This window comes from Anabrus simplex, chromosome 1 (assembly GCF_040414725.1).
Source record: "Anabrus simplex isolate iqAnaSimp1 chromosome 1, ASM4041472v1, whole genome shotgun sequence".
Lineage (NCBI taxonomy): Eukaryota > Metazoa > Arthropoda > Insecta > Orthoptera > Tettigoniidae > Anabrus > Anabrus simplex.
In genome coordinates, this window is record NC_090265.1 from 1,608,606,031 (window position 1) to 1,608,629,639 (window position 23,609).

At 38.0% G+C, this 23,609-nt stretch overlaps 1 protein-coding gene across 4 annotated transcripts in view; it reads right to left on the reverse strand.

Annotated features, from left to right (window-relative positions):
* Positions 1-4,112: 4,112 nt before the first annotated feature.
* Positions 4,113-23,609, reverse strand: part of LOC136858585 (probable endochitinase) — a 169,569-nt gene continuing 150,072 nt past the window's right edge. For 3 of the 4 annotated variants that reach the window (XM_067138250.2, XM_067138251.1, XM_067138252.1), the window contains one exon: positions 4,113-5,073. In XM_067138250.2, coding sequence (XP_066994351.2) covers positions 4,390-5,073 — 684 coding nt within the window. In that variant the 3' untranslated portion in view covers positions 4,113-4,389. The remainder of the gene's footprint in view (positions 5,074-23,609) is intronic. The other variant, XM_067138253.2, reaches the window with a different exon arrangement.

Genomic DNA, 23,609 nt, shown 5'->3' on the forward strand with positions numbered 1-23,609 from the left:
ATATGTCCAGCAGCTAAGACATTATTAAAATATTCGAGTATTATCTTATGGGTTGAAGACGGCAACAATTGAAGCATAGTATATGTTACTGAATCTGGGCTAGGAGAAGAACTTGTCGAAGATACAAGTGATTTGATTTAATTCATGAAGTTGAATAGGTTGTAGTAAGTTAGAATATAGAGTAGATTGGGAAACAGTTTGAGAAAAAGGGAAGGTAACGGTGTAGTTTGGAGTAAGAGAAGTGAGAAAGGGTGTAAGAATCTTTCGCGGAATGGGTGAATGTGGGGGTTGTTGGGCAGCACGCGTAAGAGTTCTAATTGCATTCCACAAACAGGCAGTGGACATTTGATGAGTTACAGATGATATGAAGGTTTTCCAGGCTGTCCGTCTCTTCTCATGAAATATTTGCTTCATTCTTCCAACATGACGCTTTAAAAATAAGTAATGTTTTAAAGTCATATCATTTCGGAACGTCTGAAATAAACGTTTCCGTTTTAATACCAATTGGTGGCATTCACTACCCCACCAGTGGATATATTGATAGGGTCGTAAATATCAATCAATCAATCAATCAATCAATCAATCAATCAATCAATCAATCAATCAATCAATCAATCAATCAATCAATCAATCAATCAATCAATCAATCGATCAATCAATCAATCAATCGATCAATCAATCAATCAATCAATCAATCAATACTGATCTGCATTCAGGGCAGTCGCCCACGTGACAGATTCCCTATCTGTTGTTTTCCCAGCCTTTTCCTAAATGATTTCAAAGAAATTGGACATTTATTGAACGTCTCCCTTGGTAAGTTATTCCAATCCCCAACTCCCCTTCCTATAAATTAATATTTGCCCCCGTTTGTCCTCTTGAATTCCAACTTTATCTTCATATTGTGATCTTTCCTACTTTTATAAACGCCACTCAAACTTGTTCGTCTACTAATGTCATTCCACGCCATCTCTCCGCTGACAGCTCGGAACATACCACTTAGTCGAGCAGCTCGTCTTCTTTCTCTCAGATCTTCTCAACCCAAACTTTGCAACATTTTTGTAACGCTACTCTTTTGTCGGAAATCACCCAGAACAAATTGGGCTGCTTTTCTTTGGATTTTTTTCAGTTCTTGAATCAGGTAATCCTGGTGAGGGTCCCATACACTGGAACCATACTCTAGTTGGGGTCTTACCAGAGACTTATACACGTGGACATACAAGGTTTCCAAGGATGAAATATATTAATGTAGGTATTAACAATAGAAAGAAATGTACTATACGTGAGAGGAGTTTTTCTGAAGGCTACAAAGTAGATTGTGTATGAATGTGCAGTAAGTATGCTTATCGAAAATGCGAAATGAGAAGACATTGCTACGGATTTGAGTTGCTCTCTGAGTTAAGCGTGGTTTTCCAATACCATGTGTGATACATATATAGGATAATGTTCACTAGAATGTGTGTCTGATAGTGTTTGCCAAGTGATTATGGGAGCCATGTAGGACCTACAAAGAGTTAAATCCACAGCACTGGCAGATGCACCAGGGGGATATTCTCGTGGGAGATCCATCATTTAATAATGTAAGATCATATTGCTGAAACTCATATAGGAGGTAAAGTCCCCTTGGTCTATCATGCTCACTTCCCCATAACGTATAGTGGCAATTAAAGGCTCTGAAGATAACAACGTGATCTAAAACGTCAAATTGACAAATATGATGTGCCCATTGATTTGCGGTAATGTAAACATCGGGAGGGAAGTAGACATTAATGAAATGAATATTACTGTGCGTAACACCTATGGCGAAAGTACAAGGAATTTGGTAAGTGAGAGGTAAAATATGGCAGGGAAGATTTTTTTGAACACCAGCACTAACTGGTCCATCTTGTCGTTCGAGATTGAAACCCGGTAAATGAAATGAGGAAGAGCTAAAAAACCATGTTTCCTGAAGGATAATGATATTAGAAAAGGTTTCGTGGATTAATAATTGTAACTCATGTTTTTAAGAACTATGCTTCTTGCATTCCACTGTAAATTGCGAATCATACTATGCCATCATATAAACTATTCGATCCCTTAAATGATGTATAGCATGTGAAAGTTGCCTCTGTCCTCCGACACTTTGTAATAGCAGGCCTATGTTTTTTAGAATTTCTTGCTGAAGTTGATTTTTTCTGATGCAGAATAGTTGCCTGTTGTAATTCTGAAGTGCTGATACTCATAGAAGTGGGAGCGGTAGAAGAAGAAGGGGAAGGTTCAGTAGGGGTCACCTGATGGGATAGATAGACTGACCCCAGTGAGGGGATTCGTTCATTGCGTTAAAGTGCCATATATCCCTCCGTACCAAAGCCGGGGATTGGAGTGGGTCGTGGAGATTGCATTACCACATGGGCGAATTTTCTTTTTCTAGGATTTTCCGGAGGAAGTGATGTAGAGGGGTCGTTTCGTGGAAGGGGGAGTTGTGTGGATGCTGCTGTGGATAGTAAATGGGTAGCGCAACTTTCGCTTTAGCCTCCTCAACGAAAGGTAATCCGTACTCATAACTTTTTTATTTCTTGCTGGTATTCATGCTCTGGACATCCGATGGATACGGTTGAATGACTACCGTTACAACACGCACATTTTTTAAACTGTTCGGTACATTGATTGGTAGGATGTACAAGTGAACACTTTCTGCAACTGACAAATTGAGCTTTGCATTGTTTTTTCTGTGTGACCATACCGTTGGTATTTTCGACATAATATGGGTGCAAAAGTGAACTGTTCAACTTGTTAATATACACTAAAAAGAGATGCGTATTGTGGCAGAGCCTGGGTTCGAAAATTAATTTTGACATACCCTGTAGGCAGATACTCAATATGCTCATTATATACTACCCATCTGTTGAATCTTTGCACTGACTTAATGAGAACAGTAGATTGTACGTATGTGAGTATTTCATCTTCCGTGAGGTTTTTATCAACTTCTCGGATCAAGCCAACTCTTAGTACATTTGAAGGCGGAATATATGGTTTTAAATTTAATGTATCGAGAATGGAATGGCACAAAAAATCATTAGCTTGCAAGGCAGTAGTAAATGTCACTTTCAAACGATTCCTCCACTTTCGGGTAATGGTTAAAGCATTTTCCCTAGGGTGTATCTAAACAAGATGCTGGTTATTCTTGGATTCGACGAACACGTTAAATGGCCCATAATGATTCGGGGGTTAAAATTCCCTTTCTATTTGAACATTAGAACCGTTGTCCACTTGGTTGCTCTGTTGAGCAGGTGTTTGTTAATTATGAAGTTGTTGAACTTCAGAGCTTTAAAGCGATTGAAACTTCTACTTCCTGATTCATTGGTATTTGATCATTCAAAATATGTCCGCCTCCTCCGTTGAAGGCGGCCACCGTACTCACAAATAACTAACAATTAATACTGATTGAGGAACACACACAATATCACAAATGTAGAGGAAGCACACGTGATACACTCAGCGCACTAGTGAACTGAAACGAATGGTTTGAATGCTCCGCACGAACACTTAAAAAACTCACTAACGTAACAAAAACGGTATGCAAGACCTCGGTAATCCTCAATGCACCACGCGAAACGGATACAAATAAATTTCAAACTATTTTCCGAAGTTCAAACACCTCTTTACGGTTGCTAAGTTAAACACAATACCATCTTCAAGACCGCCTTGCTTTGCCCTGCATTAGATGATCGCTCAAAACTTGATGTTGGTGCCACGCTTGGCCGGTAGAAACATAGGGAGCGCCCTATCTATCTGTTTGTATGCTCGAAGATTGATGTCCTAACGGTTTTTATACACGTAGAACAGAACATAATAAATTTCACTTTAAGTAAATAAAATTATGTGGTGTCCAGTCCTCGAAGTTTACGTCGATTTGTAAAACATTTAGTCCAGTATTTGTGTTGAAAAATGACTTGAATGGTTTTATTTAGATAAAAACTAACACAACATCAATAACACGTCTGTATTCATTCACTGCCACCTCGATTCGCCCCCCAAATATCTTCATTTGCTCTTTTACAGTGCTTCTAAACCATACTAAGTAAACAATTTTCAGAGTTTTCATCTCTCTGCTAATTGATACAAAATAATACACATTTGATAAAAGGAATTTTATAATTTACTGGAAGGCATTCTATGGTCACTTCAGATATCTGTCATTACTGCTCACTGTTTAATAAAGAATATTTATATACACTCTGCAAGAATATCTTTGAGGAGGGTAATAAATGTCACATATTTAAATTCATATGGTTTTCATTAGCATTTGTATTCACACACTGGTTTAAAATTTAATTTGCACTGCATGTATAAAACATACAATATACACTTTGATTAAAATAATGTATTTTTTGCTTGATGTACGAAAATATTTTATGGAAGAACACATTTCTTACTAGTAGCGTCAAATATAGATGTACTGGGACATGTGTAATGATTCATAATATAATCTCCACTTGATGATGGTGAACATATATAATAGTATTTATTACTCAAAGGATCTGGAAATCGACCAGAAGCAGTACATTCGAATCCTGCTGATGGAGTGCTTTCTCCAGATACTGTAATTGAAGTGGTAGTACTTCCAGCGCAAACAACAGATCCTAATGAACACTTGTTTATTGAAGAATCAAATAATGAACCTGATGGACAAGTGTAAAGATACTGAATATACCCTCCCGTAGATGATATTGAGCATATCCAATAGTTGGAACAGTTCCTGGCATCAGGAAATCTTCCAGCTGCTGAACACTGAAATGGTGTTTCTGTGGTAGGCGTTGTGATACTTGTTGTTGTGGTTGTTGGAGTAGTTGTTGTCGGTGTTGTGGTCATTGGAGTTGTTGTTGTTGTTGTTGGTACTGTGCATATGTCTGCAGGATCAGTACACTCCAACCAACAGCCCATGCTACAAACTGTAGGAGTGGGGCATTGCCATATATCTCCTACTGGTGGTCCGTCATCAATACACAGCTGAACCTCAGTACCACTTACACAGTAAAATCCATTCTCATTACATTTTTGCCCATAAGTCACTGGCAATGATGATATGAAGAGAATCTGCAACAAATATAATGACTTTTACATATATATTTCTGGGTATAATTTATATTCAAGAATTTTTTAAATATTGGCTTTAATAGGACTAGTACATATTTTATGAGGTGTTCAAACCCTGACTTTTCCGCTTCTGCATTTACTCAAAAGACAGAAAGTACATTTTTTCAAAATATTCACATTCTGTGTCAACGATGTTTGTCTCACGTTGTTTCGGTATAAGAAAATTCATGACTTCATACTTCTAAACCTTTGAGGAACAGAAGTTTTTCTTCTTCAGATTTTGAAAGGCAAATTGGCAATTACAAAGGCAATGCATCAACACAAACTGGCATTTCTAAAAAAGAAAAATGTCAGTAAAAGATAAAAAATGACAGGGTGGTTTCATTTTAGACCACTGTGTCTATAGGTCACTGCTTGGCAGTGTGAGCCTTTTTACTCATATTACACACACTTTCACATGAATATTTACTGATAGAACTTTTACTGGCTAAGAGGGAGAAAAGAATGTCCACCTATTCGATACCTGTTAAATAAACACTGGTTATTTTTATTAAATGTTGGAAGTAGTTATGAGCCTTCTATTTGGGTCATCTTCAACCTTACTCACAAGATGAAAAAATATTACATGAAATTCAATCACCAATTGTACACTGTCCGACTCCATGGCTAAATTGTCAGCGTGCTGGCCTTTGGCCCAGCGGGTCCCGGGTTCTATTCCTGGCTGGGTCGGGAATTTTAACCTTAATTAGTCAATTCCGATGGCTCGGGGGCTGTGATTGTGTGCCGTCTTCATCATTAGAATTCATCATATATAGGGCCTCATCCTCACAGAGACGCAAGTCGCCTGTACGGCGTCAACTCGAAAGACCTGCACAAGACCTCTTGGAAGGCCTCACGCCATTAATTATTTAAACCAATAATACACTGAAATTGGCATGTCTTAGACTTGTTTATATAATACGCTTATTAGCACATGTGAGTCGTAGTTGAATTGTAGTTGTTTACACATACATCTGGAGTTAAATGGGGTAACTTATTCTAGTTGGGAATAGTCAAGAAGTAACACAGTACATTAGGATGGAAACACAATCACAATTAAAAATTAAAACTAAAATAACACGTTAAAAGCAACTTCCAGCATTACGTAGGTATTACAATGTCTTTTGATATGTTTATAGGCCTTAAATTAATACTGATTTTAGATTTTTGTCATATAAGTGGTGGATGTGTTGATGCACAAATTATGTTTAGTAGCTAAGGCATGCTACTAGCAATTTACGTGATGTTCAAAAGGGACATTCATATCTGAAAGATGAGTAAGTGGACTTCCGATCAAAGAGTAGGGATCCGTCAATTCCGTATAGAGTGAATATCTGGGAAAAAGAAAATTGAAAGGTCGAGAGAATTGTGAAAATTTAAATGGAAACAACTTACTTACTTACTTACTTACTTACTTACTTACTTACTTACTTACTTACTTACTTACTTACTTACTTACTTACTTACGTACCTACTCCATGGCTCTACGGTCCTTTAAGGACCTTGGCCCCCTTGACCACAGCTTTCCAGTCGTCCCGGTCTTCAGCACGGCCACGCCACCTCCTGACTCCAACAGTCCTCAGATCTGTCTCCACATCTTCCAGCCATCTCATCCGGGGCCGACTTTCCTTCTCCTGCCCTCAGGGTGTCCTGTCAGTGCTTTCCTTGGAAGTCTTCCCTCCTCCACCCGTTGTACATGCCCCAGCCATCCAATTCTTCTTATTTTGATTGAGGTCACCAAGTCTGGCTCCTTGTACAATAATGTTATTTCTTCATTTGTTCTGATTCTCCATAAATATCCCTCCTTCAACGGTCCAAATATATTCCTCAGTACTTTCCTTTCCCACACATTTAATCTCCTCTCTGTGGTCTCAGTCAATACCCATGCCTCACTCCCGTACATAAACACTGGTTTAATTATTGTTTTGTAGAGAGTCAGTTTTAATTTCCTGCTTAAGTTTTTACTTCTCAGAAGGGGATACAGTGCCCTGTAGGATCTGTTGGCAGCCTTAATTCGATTTACAATATCTGTCTCAACTTTATTTTCTGATGTTATTACTGAGCCAAGATATGTGAAGCTATCTACTGCTTCAAAGGTGTAACCATCCACTTGGAGTTTTTCAGTGTTCTTTCCACTTTCCACTTAGATTTAGCCTCACTTATTTCCAAGCCCAAGGACCCAGCCGGGATCTTTCAGCTCCCTCAAGGCAGTTGTGAGTGCCTCGTTACCTCTAGCAGATATCACCACATCATCTGCATAAGCCAAAATTTGGATCAGTCTATTGTATATATTACCACCCGGATTAGTAGTTACTGATCTTACAGCTTTCTCCAACACTAGATTAAATAACACTGGTGATAAGGGGTCTCCTTGCCTTAGGTCTTCTTCGGTTCTGAAAGATCTTGACAGACTTCCCTGCAATTTTACCTGACTTCTGCTGTTCTCCAGGGTCATCTTAGTCAAGTTTATTAACTTCTGTGGGAATTTAAACTCCTTCATTGTTTCCCACAATGTCGATCCCTTAACTTTGTCATAGGCTTGTTTAAAATCTATAAAATGATGTCCTAGTCGAACGATGTATTCGTATGTCTTTCCCAGAGTCATTCTCATGGTGAAAATATGGTCCATCGTCGATCTTCCAGGTCTAAAACCAGATTGGTACTCCCCTATAATTCTTTCTGCTCTACTACTAACTCTCTTTGTTATGGCTGTAGAGAGGATTTTGTATACTATACTCAGTAAGGATATACCTCGATAATTCTTGCATTGCATGCGTGACCCCTTCTTATGTATAGGGCATATATTTGCTAGTGTCCAGCCCTCCGGCATTGTGACTGTTTCCCATACCTTTTTAATTATCTCATGTATTTTCCTTACCAACACTTCTCCTCCATGTTTTACCATTTCTGCCGTTATGAGGTCATTCCCTGGGGCTTTACTGCTCTTCAATTGTTTTATAATTTCTCTTATTCTTCAATCGATGGTGATCCCATATCGTCTTCATCCTCATCTCCATTCTCCTCATTCCTCTCTTCCTTCTCACACTCGTCTCAGTATTCACCCTCCTCATCTCTCTCTGAAGTTTTAATACGGCCTGATCCTTCTGTTTCTTCATTTATTGGTCTGACAAAAAGTAATGTTTCAAAATGTTTTGCCCATTTTTCCAGAATTCGTTCTTTTCCAACACTGAGTCTATCAGTTTCATCCTTAAGCATTTTCACTCTAGGGTGATATCCCTTCTTTACTTGTCCAACCCCATGGAAGAAAATACTACCTTGTTTGTTTTCAAAATTCTTCTGCACTTCATCCACTCTCTCCCTTTCTTCTATTCTTTTCTTGTTCCTTATAATGTCTTTTCTATTCTCCGTTTCTCTTTTAAAAACTGCCATATTATTTCGAGTGGGTCTCTGTAGCATTCTTTGTCGGGCAAGATTTCTCTCTTCCAGAACCTTACCCACTTCTTCGTCATACCATTTATTTCTACTCTGTTTCCTTCTCTCTCCAAGTACTTCCTGCGCCGTTGTATTTATTGCTAGCATTGCTAGCTTGGTTTCCTCCCACGTTGTGTTGATGTCTACATCTCCGTTTCTGCCCATCTGTAACTTTCTTTGCAGCCGGTCTCTATACTTTTCCTCCTCCTTCTCATCCCTTAACAGTTCTACATTATAGATCTTGCTCAACTCTGTCCCTGGGTTTAGTTGCCAGTCTTTCTCGGAACTTGATCCTCACCAGTATGTGATCTGAATCACTGTCTGCACCACACATACTTCTCACATCCATTATATTGGAGGCATGTCGCGCATCTATCAGCAAATGGTCTATCTGGTTCTTTGTCAGACTATCCGGTGATATCCATGTCTCTTTATGGATCTCCTTATGGGGAAAACATGTGCTCTTAATCACCAGCTCCTTGCTAAAGGCAAATTCAATCAATTTCCACCCGTTTTCATTGGATTCTTGGTGCTTACTGTGATATCCTGCCACTGGACGGTTTTCTTTCTCTTTGCCTACTTTGGCATTATAATCCCCTAAGACAACTTTAACATCATACTTGGGCAACTTGTCATATACTTGCTCCATTTTTCATAGAACTGTTCTTTCTCTTCCTCTTCGGCATCCTTTGTTGGGGCATGGACAATAATTAGTGATATGTTGGCAAATCTCCCTCTCAATCTTAACCGGCATAGTCTGGGGCTTATTGCTTCATATTCAATCACATTATGACTGACCGATTTCTTGACCATAAACCATGTTCCTATTCTATTTTATTCCTCCCCACTATTGAACAAAATATAGTGCTGTAGATCTGTCACCTCGATTGTCTTCCATCTTATCTCCTGTAATGCTGCTACAACAATCTGATATTTAAGTAATTCCTCCTCCAGTTTTCTACTAGCCCCAGCCTGAAATATGCTTGTCACATTCCATGTTCCAATATATATGTATCGTTGCCATTTAGCGCGCTTTAGTCGTCGTAAGTTTGGGACCGTCCTGTTATCTTGATTTGGTTTCTGAACAATATGTAGTTTTGTGGAAGTGGAGTTGTTAGCGCCACGTACCAACCCCCAACCTGGAGGACTAGGGTATCACTCTTAGTCTGGATCATCACCTTAGACCTGTCTGGCTTGGGTAGCCCTACCAGGAGCATATGCTCCCGCCGGCATAGCTCCAAAGATCATTTGAACACGCAAGCCTCCAAAACACCTGACAAAATTTATTTTACCTTCGTCAAGGTGGTGATACCATCGGGAGGAAATGGAAACAACAAAAATAAATAATATATGATTGTATGGGACTCACCCCCTGGTGCTTCTATGCTAGCGTGTGAACAAGTGAAGACAACACTAAAACCAATAGCGGTGATTAGGGGACGACGGAGGCAGTTGCCCCCCACTTTGTGTAGAAAAAAATACAGTTTTATTCTCTTTTAGCGAGCTGAAATTAGGAATTATAGGAATTATTAAAAAAGAAAGCAATTTTTACAAGTCATGTTGTCTTATCAGACAATTCTTTCCTTTATTTTCTTTAATTAATAACAAAATTATTACCGGAAATACGCACAAAATGCCGTTCGTCGCGGCTAACCGATTTGTATAGCGGCACAGCAAGTAGTGCAGACTTAGCATGTGCTGTGAGGAAGGGCAGCAGAGGTATATGTTTTTCCAAGGTCATGGACACAGGTATGATTTATCCGCTTGGCACGCGCATTCGTCAGTCTGGCAGCCTCTTTAGTGTCGGTTGTTTCTTAGTGTGTAGTCAGATATTAAATGATTTTAATTGCATAATAACACCGTAGTTTTATTTAATTGTAAAACATGTGTAATATTGTTCGTTTAGTGAAAATTGTATTGTACAGTATTGAATCAGAATCTCTAAAAGCTATTATTACCACAATTTGGTACACTGTCAACCTTTAACTCTGTGCCGAAATTCGCTCAGAGAGCACAGCAAGTAGTGCTTGTGTAAAACTTACCACTTTGTAGCTTGTTTGCAGTTTCGATGTATATACACCCCCTACATCCCCCGAGCCACTATATCCCACAAACCCGAGTACTTTTTGTTGTCTGTACATTTACCCCCCACTTCTAACTGCCAATCACCGCTACTGACTAAAACTAATCGTTCAAAGAGAGCAATGACATGGTTTAAGATGCTGGGAAATGAGAAAGGAGCGAGGAGAGGCAGGTAGGGGACGGAGGCGTGACGGTATTTAAGTTGAAGGGTTTGGTGTATTTCTTTTAAGTTCTTGTTCCTTATAAATGGGAATGATTGTATCAAACAGAATATTGGACTTCTCATTAATCTCGTTAATATTGAAGTTAGGATTAAACTATTGATCTATATGAATGTATTGGTTTTCGAAGATTTTGAGCACTGCATCTTCCTTCTCAATTTTTAAAATACTTAAATCTTGGTTAATAGATGTAAAGCAATGCTTAGACTCTGATATATGTTGCGCTATTGCAGAAAGCCGATTTTACTTAACAGCATTATCAGGCTCTATATACCTTATTAGAAAATTACTGCCTATTTGACCTACATAAGAAATTTTACAGTTTTGGCATCAGCGTTTATAGACACGGTCAGGACTGTACCCATTAAACTAGCAACTGACAGTATGATGTTTAATTGCTCACAAAGGTCTCTTGTAAACAAGGGAATAGTAAGAGCTCTGTTAATCATATTGTATGTAGCATGTTTCCTTTTCTGAATTTGGGGATGGATGGAATCTCTTTGAATAGTGGTAACCGTTTGAGTGTGCTTTCTTAAAATATGACAAGGTAGCAGATCAAAAACAATATGTGAGTCTATGGCATTTAAATTTGATAAAGTAAAGGCTGCAACTACTAGGTTTAGTCAAATACAGTAGAGGCAATACGTGACACTCGGCGAGATATCGAAGGACAGCTATTAGAGCTCTCTCTAGCGGATTGACCTGAGAACTACTGATTCTGTCATAAGAGCACGTGTATTTGCGTGTGCATTTTTGGTGTTATTTATGCGTTTTCAGTGAGTTGACGTAATTAAATACTAGCGTGTGTAATTCCTTGATGTCTCCTCTCAACATGAGGGGAAAGGTATGTCCTGTGTTTGGCTATAGTAACTATGAAGTAGAGAAGAATGCGTGGTCTTTCTTCCGTTTACCCCGTGACAAGAAAATTTAAGTAATATTGTGTTTGCATATATATTCTTCCAGTGGCAAAGAGATTCATAATCTTCTGACATGCTCGACCCATATTTTAACTGGCTTAACATATAATACGCATATTTTATTGTATAGTGCAGCAGTTAACCTTCAATACCGATGTGTTATTGTAGGTGTGATCTGTGGGTTTGAGTTAATTCAGGAAAATACATATGCATATGAGTGTGGCTGGTTGTGTTCCAAGTTACCTCATTTGGAATGCCGTAATGCGTTGTCAAGCGCTGAAGAAAATATGGGTGATTTAAGAAATGTACATATTTTGTTGAAACAATATGATGCAAATTTGCTTTACCCTAATGTAATGGCATTATGGCAAGTATTGCTTATAGGGAAAGTTTAAACGTTTTTGAGGCTAAATTTATAGATTTTCTTTCTGCTAGTAGGCTTTAAGTTAAAAGGAAAATTGTCCAGCTCTTAAATGTAAATTCATTGAATCATGTGTGTAAGGAATGTGCCGATATTTTTGTTGACAAGTGTTTTAATATGATGATACAATGCTTTAAAAAGAGAAAAAAGAAACATCTAGCCGTAAACGTTCAGGCAGGAATTCTAAAGCTAAAACCGTAATGCATATATGAAAGATCAAGTCCTTTCACAGCAGTCCATTTCACATCTTGATTATATGTTTAATTTCAGTCTTTAAATTATAACCTGTTAAATAATTCTTCATTCATTTATCCAGAATTGCTTTAGCAACTTTGAAGTTATTATCTTAGTAACACTTTCTTTCTAGACGTAATTTATTTATCCATTTCCGTATATACATTTCCTTTGATATTTGAATTTAGCGCGAATTTTCAGGTCAAGCCACTAGGAGCGCCACTTGCGACTTGTCTACCATTTTAACAAGGCTAAATTCGTAAGTGTCTCGTATTGTCTCTAATGTATTTGGTTTAGGTTTAATACAGCCAGTATATCATCCACATAATAAGCTCCGAAAGAGATATTATTAAATATAGGATTATTCAGAATTCTAGTATGTTTTAAATGATCCAAATGGATTTCCGCCAAGATTCCCGAGGCTGGTGCCCCCATGGCCAAACCATTCAGCTGAGAAATGGTATTATTAAAACAAAACTAGTTATTGTAGACATGATACTGTATAGGTTTTTGGGCTTATGCCGTGTCAAGAAAATAAGATGAAATCTTAACGTTTCGCAGAAAACTTTGCTCTGCGTTCTCAGAAGAAATCTCGACCGACCACGAGAAAGGCTATAAGTACGGGATGTGAAAGCATTAATGGCAGCAAAAGTGGTTATTGGTTGGGACTAGTTTCAGAATAGACAAATTCCTGAATTCCTTGTATCATAAGTTACTAAACTTCCTTAAGTTATTGTATATTATGTCCATAGTTTCTTTAATAGGAATACTCGCGTACATAGTTTTGATATCATATGAATGAATAGTGGGATAGAAATGAACTTAAGAAGTTTTGAGATTGTCAACTAATTCCAAAGAGTTTTTGACAGATTTTTAGCTAATAATTTAATTTCTCTTTAAAATAATTTATAAACTGTGATCCTGTATAGACAGGACTTGGTCTGTAATTAATGATGAGTGTCATGGGGACGTCAACCTTGTAGATTTTGGGTAATGCCGTAGCTTTAGGGAGTCCTGGGTTCATGTTAATTATTTTATTGCTTTCTGTTCACTTAAGGTTTTTTTTGGATTTTAGCTGATAGAATAGAATGATAGAAAAAGAGTTCTATGAAGAAATCAAAAATGATCTGATTGTAACCAAGGCTAATAAACACGATGTAACAGTTGTTATGAATAAGGAATAATACGATAACAAAATCAATAACTTTTTAGAAAATTCTTTCACTACCATTAAAAAAGACCCCAAAGCGAATATCTAAAAGAACCAGAAACATTTACTTAACGTAAACAAGAGGACTTTTAACAATCAAGCTACACATTATTAGAAGACTTCTAATTTTAACACACCATTATCATTTCATAAACAATATCTTCTATATTTTCAATAGCATTCAAGGATGTCTTTAGTAAAAAATTTCACTAGCCAGCTGAAGATGTTTTAAAAAATGAAACATATACTAGTGACAAATAATGCTTTTCATTATTGTAATTATAGTGTAATTTTTTTAACATGATAAATAGTATTGAAAGGTGGACACAGCATAATTTTCCCGCAAGAGTAATTTTTTCAGATAGTGTTCTAATTCATCGGAAAATATCCAGAAAACCCACATATTCCTAACAGATTTCCTGAATTCAAAGTTGGTTGTGATATACAGTAGTCTACTATGGATCTCGTGCCCCTACCCTCCCATATGTAGCAGTGTATAGCCTTATGCCTGAAGAATGCATTCATAACTGTTAATCCTATACTAACACAGAAGTCCAGAAAATGCTTCCCATTCCTATTATCTTCCAAATCTTTCCCACATTTACCCATCACCTCTTCATATCCTTCAGTTCAATTTCCAAATCTAGCACTGAAATCACCCATTAGCATTGTCCTATCCATGCTACTGAGCCTGACTACTATGTCACGGAGTGCTTCATAAAATTTGTCAACTTCATCCTCATTATTTGCACCCTCACATGTTGAATAGACCAAGAAAATTCTCATCCTAATACCTCCATCAGCTAAATATACCCATGTCATTCACACACTTATGTACCTAACAGAAAATATGTTCCATGCAATAGTATTTCTGATGAAAAGTCCAACCCTAAATTCTTCCGTTCCCCTTTTAACACCTGTTAAGAATATAATTTCCTATATCTTCCTTTTTATCTCCCCTTTACCCGAACGCCATTAACTCCTAACACATCCAGATATATCATCTTTGGTGACTCAGCCAGTTCTACTTACTTCCTTCCATGAGCTCCATTAATATTGATAGCTATCTATTGAATTCCATTTTGTTTGCAAAGTTGTTTCCAAGGAGTCCCTTGTCTGTTAAATGGAAATGGGACTCCACTACTCCCATTGGTTCGAGGCTTGCTTAAAATGTCCTGAGTTTGGTAAATTCTACGAAACATGATGCTACCTTAGTTACCCATAATCCTGGTGAAGAACTCTATTATAAAATTGATTAGGGACCACCGGAGGATTGTATATTCCTAGGCGTCTGAGCACACACAGGGCTGTGACTGCTTTTCCACAGCAACGGGTATCTCATCTCTCAGGACCACTTACTAGGCCACTAAGCAATTGCCTATTGTTCATGATGTAGTATGTGACTACAGTAACCTTCACCATGAACCATGACAGAATCTGTTAAGTAAATTGTACAGCATATTCCAATTATTGTACAATTCATTTAATTAATATGAAGGAAATGGATTAGCTTTTGTTTCCTATATAAACTGTGTAACAATATCTTAACACTTCTGAATTATTAAGATATTTAGGGGTAAAAGTAGCAACAAAAATCTTATGTTTTTTAACTCTGAACTCTTCAACCATCATCACCTCTCAGTTTCTTCCTGCTCCTCCCTGGTGTAGCTAAACCGATTCCAATATTCATTGGACTCCAGCTTTATTGCAAAAAGACTGATTTAAAGTAACTAGTCATTCAGCAACTGCAGAAATCAATTCAGTACAGGAAGAATAGCAGGCAAAAGATGTCATCACATGATTTAATTGGTAGCTGCTTACTGGTGGATGAAAATTTCACAATTTGTTTTTCACTGTCACGAGGAATGAGCTCATTTGAATTTGAATTGTGATTTCTATTCACCCAAAATTAAAGAAATGTTGGTTAGTGCTTCTTATGGACATGTCTGAGAAAATTTCAATTCAGAGGTATTATTAACCCATATAATTTATTTTCAGAAGATGATAGAATTGTTGAAGGCTTGATTTTAAATGCCTCATAAATCATGAAATGAATTATCTAGGCACTGTATATATCTATATATATAAAAATAAGAGTTTTGTCTGTACATTGCTCAGAATTTGAAAAGAATGGTATTTCTGTATCGGTCATGTCCACAGTAACAAGAAAATGCAATTTTTACTTTTCCGTAATTTCTGTCTGTCTGTCTGTCTGTATGCATGTACACGCATCACGAGAAAACGGCTAAAGAGAATTTAATGAAAATCGGAATGTAAAGTCGGGTGATGAACCGCTACAATCTAGGCTATAAATTATTTTAATCACGCTGAGTGAAATGGTAGTTTAGGGGAAGGCCTGAAATTTAATTCTCAAATATTTATGTTATTAGTGGTCGTGTCTTAATGAAAATCGCTAGACAAAGATGGGAAAGGAGTCGCAACAATATAGGCTATACACGCTGAGAAAAATGGTAGTTTAGGGGAAGGCCTAAAATTAAATTGTCAAATATTTATTTTATTAGTGGTCGTTGTTGTTGAGTCATCAGTCCATAGACTGGTTTGATGCAGCTCTCCATGCCACCCTATCCTGTGCTAACCTTTTCATTTCTACGTAACTATTGCATCCTACATCTGCTCTAATCTGTTTGTCATATTCATATCTTGGTCTACCCCTACCGTTCTTGCCACCTACACTTCCTTCAAAAACCAACTGAACAAGTCCTGGGTGTCTTAAGATGTGTCCTATCATTCTATCTCTTCTTCTCGTCAAATTTAGCCAAATCGATCTCCTCTCACCAATTCGATTCAGTATCTCTTCATTCGTAATTCGATCTATCCATCTCACCTTCAGCATTCTTCTTTAACACCACATTTCAAAAGCTTCTATTCTCTTTCTTTCTGAGCTAGTTATCGTCCATGTTTCACTTCCATACAATGCCACGCTCCACACAAAAGTCTTCAAAAACATCTTTCTAATTCCGATATCAATGTTTGAAGTGAGCAAATTTCTTTTCTTAAGAAAGCTCTTCCTTGCTTGTGCTAGTCTGCATTTTATGTCCTCCTTACTTCTGCCATCGTTGGTTATTTTACTACCCAAGTAACAGTATTCATCTACTTCCTTTAAGACTTCGCTTCCTAATCTAATATTTCCTACATCACCTGCCTTCGTTCGACTGCACTCCATTACTTTTGTTTTGAACTTATTTATTTTCATCTTGTACTCCTTACCTAAGACTTTATCCATACCATTCAGCAACTTCTCGAGATCTTCTGCAGTCTCAGATAAAATAACAATATCTTCGGCAAATCTCAAGGTTTTGATTTCCTCTCCTTGGACTGTGATTCCCTTTCCAAATTTCTCTTTGATTTCCTTTACTGCCTGTTCTATGTAAACATTGAAAAGGAGAGGGGACAAACTGCAGCCTTGCCTCACTCCTTTCTGGATTGCTGCTTCTTTTTCAAAGCCCTCGATTCTTACCACAGCAGACTGATTTTTATACAGGTTGTAGATAATTCTTCGTTCTCGGTATCTGATCCCTATCATCTTCAGAATCATAAAGAGCCTGGTCCAATCAACATTATCGAATGCCTTTTCTAGATCTACGAATGCCATTTACGTGGGCTTGTCCTTCTTGATTCGATCCTCTAAGATCAGACGTAAAGTCAGTATTGCTTCACGTGTTCCTACATTTCTTCTGAAGCCAAATTGATCTTCCCCCAACTCAGCTTCAACTTGTTTTTCCATTCTTCTGTAAATAATACGTGTTAAAATTTTGCAGGCATGAGATACTAAACTAATAGTGCGGTAGTTTTCACACCTGTCAGCACCGGCTTTCTTGGGAATAGGTATAACAACTTTCTGCCGAAAATCGGATGGGACTTCTCCTGTCTCATACATCTTGCACACTAAATGAAATAACCTTACCATGCTGGTTTCTCCTAAGGCAGTCAGTAATTCAGAGGGAATATCATCAATTCCAGGTGCCTTGTTCCTATTTAGGTCACTCACAGCTCTGTCAAACTCTGACCTCAAAATTGGGTCTCCCATTTCATCAGCATCAACAGCCTCTTCATGTTCCAGAACGAAATTATTTACATAGTTACCTTGATACAACTGTTGTATATGCTCCTGCCATCTTTCTGCTTTGTCTTCTTTCCCTAGAAGTGGCTTTCCATCTGAGCTCTTAATATTCATGCACCTAGATTTCCTTTCTCCAAAGGTTTCCTTGATTTTCCTGTATGCAGCATCTACCTTTCCCAGGACCATACAGCCTTCGACATCCTTGCACTTCTCCTTCAGCCATTCTTCCTTAGCTACCTTGCACTTTCTATCCACTCATTCTTTAAACGCCTGTATTCTTTTCTGCCCTCTTCATTTCTAGCATTCTTGTATTTTCGTCGTTCATCAATCAGGTCTAGTATCTCCTGAGTTATCCACTGATTCTTAGTTGATCTTTTCTTCCTTCCTAACATTTCTTCAGCAGCCCTACTGACTTCATTTTTCATGACTCTCCACTCTTCATCTACTGTGTTTCCTTCGGCTTTTTCATTTAGTCCTTGTGCAACATGTTCCTTGAAACGATCCATCACACTCTTTTCTTTCAACTTGTCTAGATCCCATCTTTTTGCATTCTTTCCTTTCTTCAATTTCTTCAACTTCAGATGGCATTTCATGACCAACAAGTTGTGGTCAGAGTCCACGTCTGCTCCTGGGAAAGTTTTGCAATCCAACACCTGGTTTCTGAATCTCTGCCTAATCATAATGAAGTCTATTTGATACCTTCCAGTGTCTCCAGGTCTCGTCCACGTATACAGCCGTCGTTTGTGGTGTTTGAACCAAGTATTGGCGAGGACTAAATTATGGTCAGTGCAGAATTCAACCAGCCGACTTCCTCTTTCGTTCCTTTGTCCCAATCCAAATTCTCCTACTGTGCTACCTTCTCTTCCTTGGCCTACCACTGCGTTCCAGTCTCCCATCACAATTAGATTCTCGTCACCTTTGACATATTGTATTAAATCTTCTATCTCCTCATATATTCTTTCAATTTCTTCATCATCCGCTGAACTAGTAGGCATATAGACCTGCACTATTGTGGTGGGCATTGGTTTGGTGTCTATCTTGGCGACAATAATTCTTTCACTATGCTGGTCGTAGTAGCTTATCCGCTGCCCTATTTTCTTATTCATTATTAAACCAACTCCTGCATTACCCCTGTTTGATTTCGTGTTGATAATTCGGTAGTCGCCTGACCAAAAATCGTGTTCTTCCTGCCAACGTACTTCACTTATACCAACTACATCTAACTTTAGCCTATCCATCTCCCTTTTCAGATTCTCTAACCTACCACAACGATTCAAACTTCTAACATTCCACGCTCCGACTCGCAGAATGTCAGTATCCATCTTCCTGATGATCGCCCCATCTCGTGTAGTCCCCACCCGGAGATCCGAATGGGGGACTAGTTTACCTCCGGAATATTTTACCCGGGAGGAAGCCATCATCAGTACATCATTCATACAGAGAGAGCTGCATGTCCTCGGGAGGTGGTTACGGCTGTAGTTTCCCGTTGCTTTCAGCCGTGTAGCAGTATTAACACAGCTAAGCCATGTTGAGTATTATTACAAGGCCGTATCAGTCAATCATCTAGACTGCCGCCCTTGCAACTACCGAAAGGCTGCTACCCCCCTTTCGATGAACCATTCGTTAGTCTGGTCTCTCAACAGATACCCATCCGATATGGTTGCACCTGCGGCTCTGTTATCTGCATCATTGGGACACGCAAGCCTCCCCACCGCGGCAAGGTCACATGGTTCGCAGAGGAGGGTCGTATCTTCACGAAAATTGGTGTGCAAAGTCGGGGAATAGGTCGCTATAATCTAGGCTATCAATAATGTTATTCGCACTCAGTGAAATGGTAGTTTAGGGGAAGGCCTGAAATGTATCTATATTATGACCGTCCAATGGCAAGTGAGTCAGCTGTTGAGCCATTGAAGGTCATGCTAAAGGAATAGTTAACAGGAATGATTCGGAAATACATCCAGCTGGGTAAAATATCTAGAATAACTCGCCCATTCAGACAGGAAATTGGATATAAGATGAGGAATGAAATTCCTAAGCTCAAAACCCCGTGGTCACCGCACGCTTACAGTCACGAAATATTATCTGATATCTGAGCAGAGATTAGCAAAATAATTTTACATTCTCAACAGTATTAAGAAGTAAGTCGACTATATGATATTCAGGTCCAGCGGTGTCATGAAGGAGGCCATGAATTGATGCCATATGTTACAGGATCAAGGCGGCGCTGAAGAGGTTAGGTCGATTACATACGTCATAAAGACAATGGTGAAGTGTTCCTTTGTACATCTTTCCAGTCAGATGGGATCACGTTATCTTGGAATTCGCATTCGAACTGTCATAAACAGATGGAAGAGAGGTTACAAGTCAGTGAGTTGAGCCTAACGTATGGAATGCAGACCGATATTATTAGCATAACAATGGTAATGAACTTTTGTTTTATGAATAATGGGATGGCATATAAAACGGAGATTGAAGGTTGAAAGGGCAGCAATTAGCACGTCTTTAAAGAGAACGTCTACGTTCGCAGAACCTAAGAGAAATATTAGAGAACGTGATATATAAAATAATATTACTGTGTCGAATAGCGATCTGAGGTTTTAATACTGAACAAGGGAAGTTTCGGAAATAACTGTGAGGTAAAACGCCTGTGTCACTGTGTTAATTTTGTTTTCCTAAGTTTCAGGTCCATGGACTCAAAAATGTATGAAGATTTTTCCAATGATGTAATGATGGAAATGAATATGAGTGCTTAAACATTCCGATATCCTAACAGGCCCGGGAGATACTGCCGAAGTGAGGGCCAAAACTATGACCAATGGAGCAAAGGACTGAGAGCGGTATCACATGATCTTCACTGATAAGTACCAAGATTTCATTTTCTTTACCCTATTTTCTTGTAGTTGCATAGCTGTAGAGTAGAATGTATTTTTTCTTTCATAATGAAGTGACGTAAATTTAAACAACTTGAGTGACCTAATGCGACTATCATTTAGTGCCCGGTTACTTGTGATTACGGTTATGTCCGAGGTTGTAATATTAAGATCATCTATTATACGCAAGATTTAGCTTGTAAATACGTGTCTTACCGCGAGTTACTCGGAATCTTCTTCACGTTTACGGTGAATGGAGGAATGCGGTGTCTTCATTAGTGAACCATACTTGTGTTGCACGAATACTTCGTGAGGTGACTTTATTTTAATATTTATTTGTAGAAGGTCTTCTGCATGATAATACAATACGTGTCTATTGCGTAGTGGCGAATGTTTCGTGAAATTAGTGTTGCGTTGATTGCAATCTTTTGGTGATGATAAAAGAGATTCTTCGGGAATGCTTGTGAATTCTCTTGGGTAAGTAATGTGTGAATATGTATGATGTGCTTGAATATGGTGAATAATAAGGACAGGGTCGTCCATAAAGTGTTTTATGATGAATTAATATTGTTATGGTAAGTGTCTCGTTGAAAAATAGATAATGGGAGTGTGATAAATAATTATTTGAGATTTAGAGATGGATTTAAGCGCTCGTCATACAATTAAGAACCCAGAATAGGCAAGCAATTGTGTCGTTATTTTTGGTGGTGTAAGATGTCCGAAGGTCGAGCGTAGGGATTGTTATATGATCATCGAAACACTGTTTCGCGACGGGATACGATGCAGATACCATTTAATTTGAGGAAATGGTCACTAATTAGACGTCTTCAACATTTAACAAGCATAATATGTGTCAAGTAGAAGGTCGTATTTATTGAATTATTGTCACCTGGTAGTAGATTGTATTCTTGCGTAGTTGCTTATAGTATGTTTTCCGTAGATAGTGTACCTTCAAGATTTTCTTTCAGGAGGGCAGTGCCGGTGGAAGCAGTTACTGTTGATCATTCTTTGGGATCATTAATGATTTTGTAGCGTCTAGATATTGTGTTCTATTTAGGTGGCTGATACGGATTCCTGGGACATGCTGTTGTTGATTGAGTTATGTCGATATGAGATCCAATTATTATGTGGGTTTTCCTACACTGTGTGCACTTTATGGATATTTATATTGAAACTGGTCACCATTAAAGAACTCAAGTTGGTTAGCAATTAGGTAATTTCTGAGATAATGGATAAAATGTAGGGTACTTTGAAATGAAATCTTGGATAAGCAGTTTATAAAAAAAAATTTCTTGAATGAAATTTCATTCGATCCTATTATTTATTGCGGGAGGACAATTAATGATAAATAATGATGATTTGCCTTCAGCAAGTTCCATATTCGTTTCCATCAAGTTAGTATTTTCCATCAAGGTTTAAATAATGATGTTTTAGCCAACAGAGATTTTCGTTCGTCTATCTAGCTATTATCCAGTCATCATACAATGTATTATTATTGTATTAAGTGAGGTTTTGATTTCATTAAATTGGAAAAAGATCCTTCCAAGAAACTAACATTCGTTTTCCTTATTTAAATGAGATATATTTAGCCTTACGAAGTTTATTGAATACTATTACTACCATAATCATGAACGTCTTGCGTCAAATGCTAGTCCAACTGCATAAACAGTAGTTGGATGTCCATGCCCTGGGTGGAGAATTATGCGTCACGACTGACTTTAGCTGAGGCTTATCACAAGAACCTACGAACCTTCTATATCCCCGGGCAATGGACGGGTGTAATATCTATATATATATATATAATAAGAGTTTTGTCTGTACAATGCTCAGAATTTGAAAAGAATGTTATTTCTGTATCGGTCATGTCTATAGTAACAAGAAAATGTACTTTTTACTATTCCGTAATGTCTGTCTGTCTGTCTGTCTGTCTGTCTGTCTGTCTGTCTGTCTGTCTGTCTGTCTGTCTGTCTGTCTGTCTGTCTGTCTGTCTGTCTGTCTGTCTGTCTGTATGTACACGCATCACGAGAAAACGGCTGAAGATAATTTAATGAAAATCGGTATGTAAAGTCGGGGGATGAGCCGCTACAATCTAGGCTATAAATCATTTTATTCACGCTGAGTGAAATGGTAGTTATGAGGAAGGCCTTAAATTTAATTGTCGAATATTTATATTATTAGCAGTCCTACCGATAAATAATATATAACTAAAGTTATATAGAATTCAATTTCCAATCATTTATGTCTTATACATTTTTACCGTACCGGCTCTGATAACACAGATATTAATGAATTTGTATTTTTGTTGATAAGTCCATATCAACGCCGAGCCACGAGAAAATGGGTTAACAAAATTTAATGAAAACAGCTATATAGAGTCGGAGAATAAGAAACTACAGTCTAAGCTGTAAATAATTTTATTTTCCCGAGATGAAATGGTAGTTTAGGGGAAGGCGCTTGAAATGTAATTTTTAAATACCGGTACCTATATTATTGGTGCTATCGTAAAGTACGGTACTACATAACAAAAGTTACAGACAATACAATTTCCGATCATTAATGTTTCATTCAGTTTTACTGTACCGACTATGATAAGAGTGGTATTTCAGAAGGCCTACAATATCCAAAGCGCATAACACTGATCAACAATGACTTTACATTGACCATTGTTTGTTGTGATGGTCTTCGTGCCGCTCAACTCCGATAGATGGGTTTACTACTGCGTACCGATTATAACAGCCTGACTAAACATTGGCGGGAAATAGCTAGGGAGTTGGAAAACTTTCTTCTTTAGCATGCCACTCCTCTGGTTCATACATTTTCTGATACTGCAGGTACGTAACACACTGGTTCATCATAGCATTCGAGCTATTCAATCCCTACTCTGAGGACTGATTGGAATGAGTAGTGTGCATATTTAATGGAATAATGACAGAGGAGTGTTGATGGCAGTCTGCGACCTGGTTGTTCCAGCTCTGGAACTTTGGACTGTTAGATCGGCACCGTAGTACGGTTCGTTGAAAGTGAGAAAG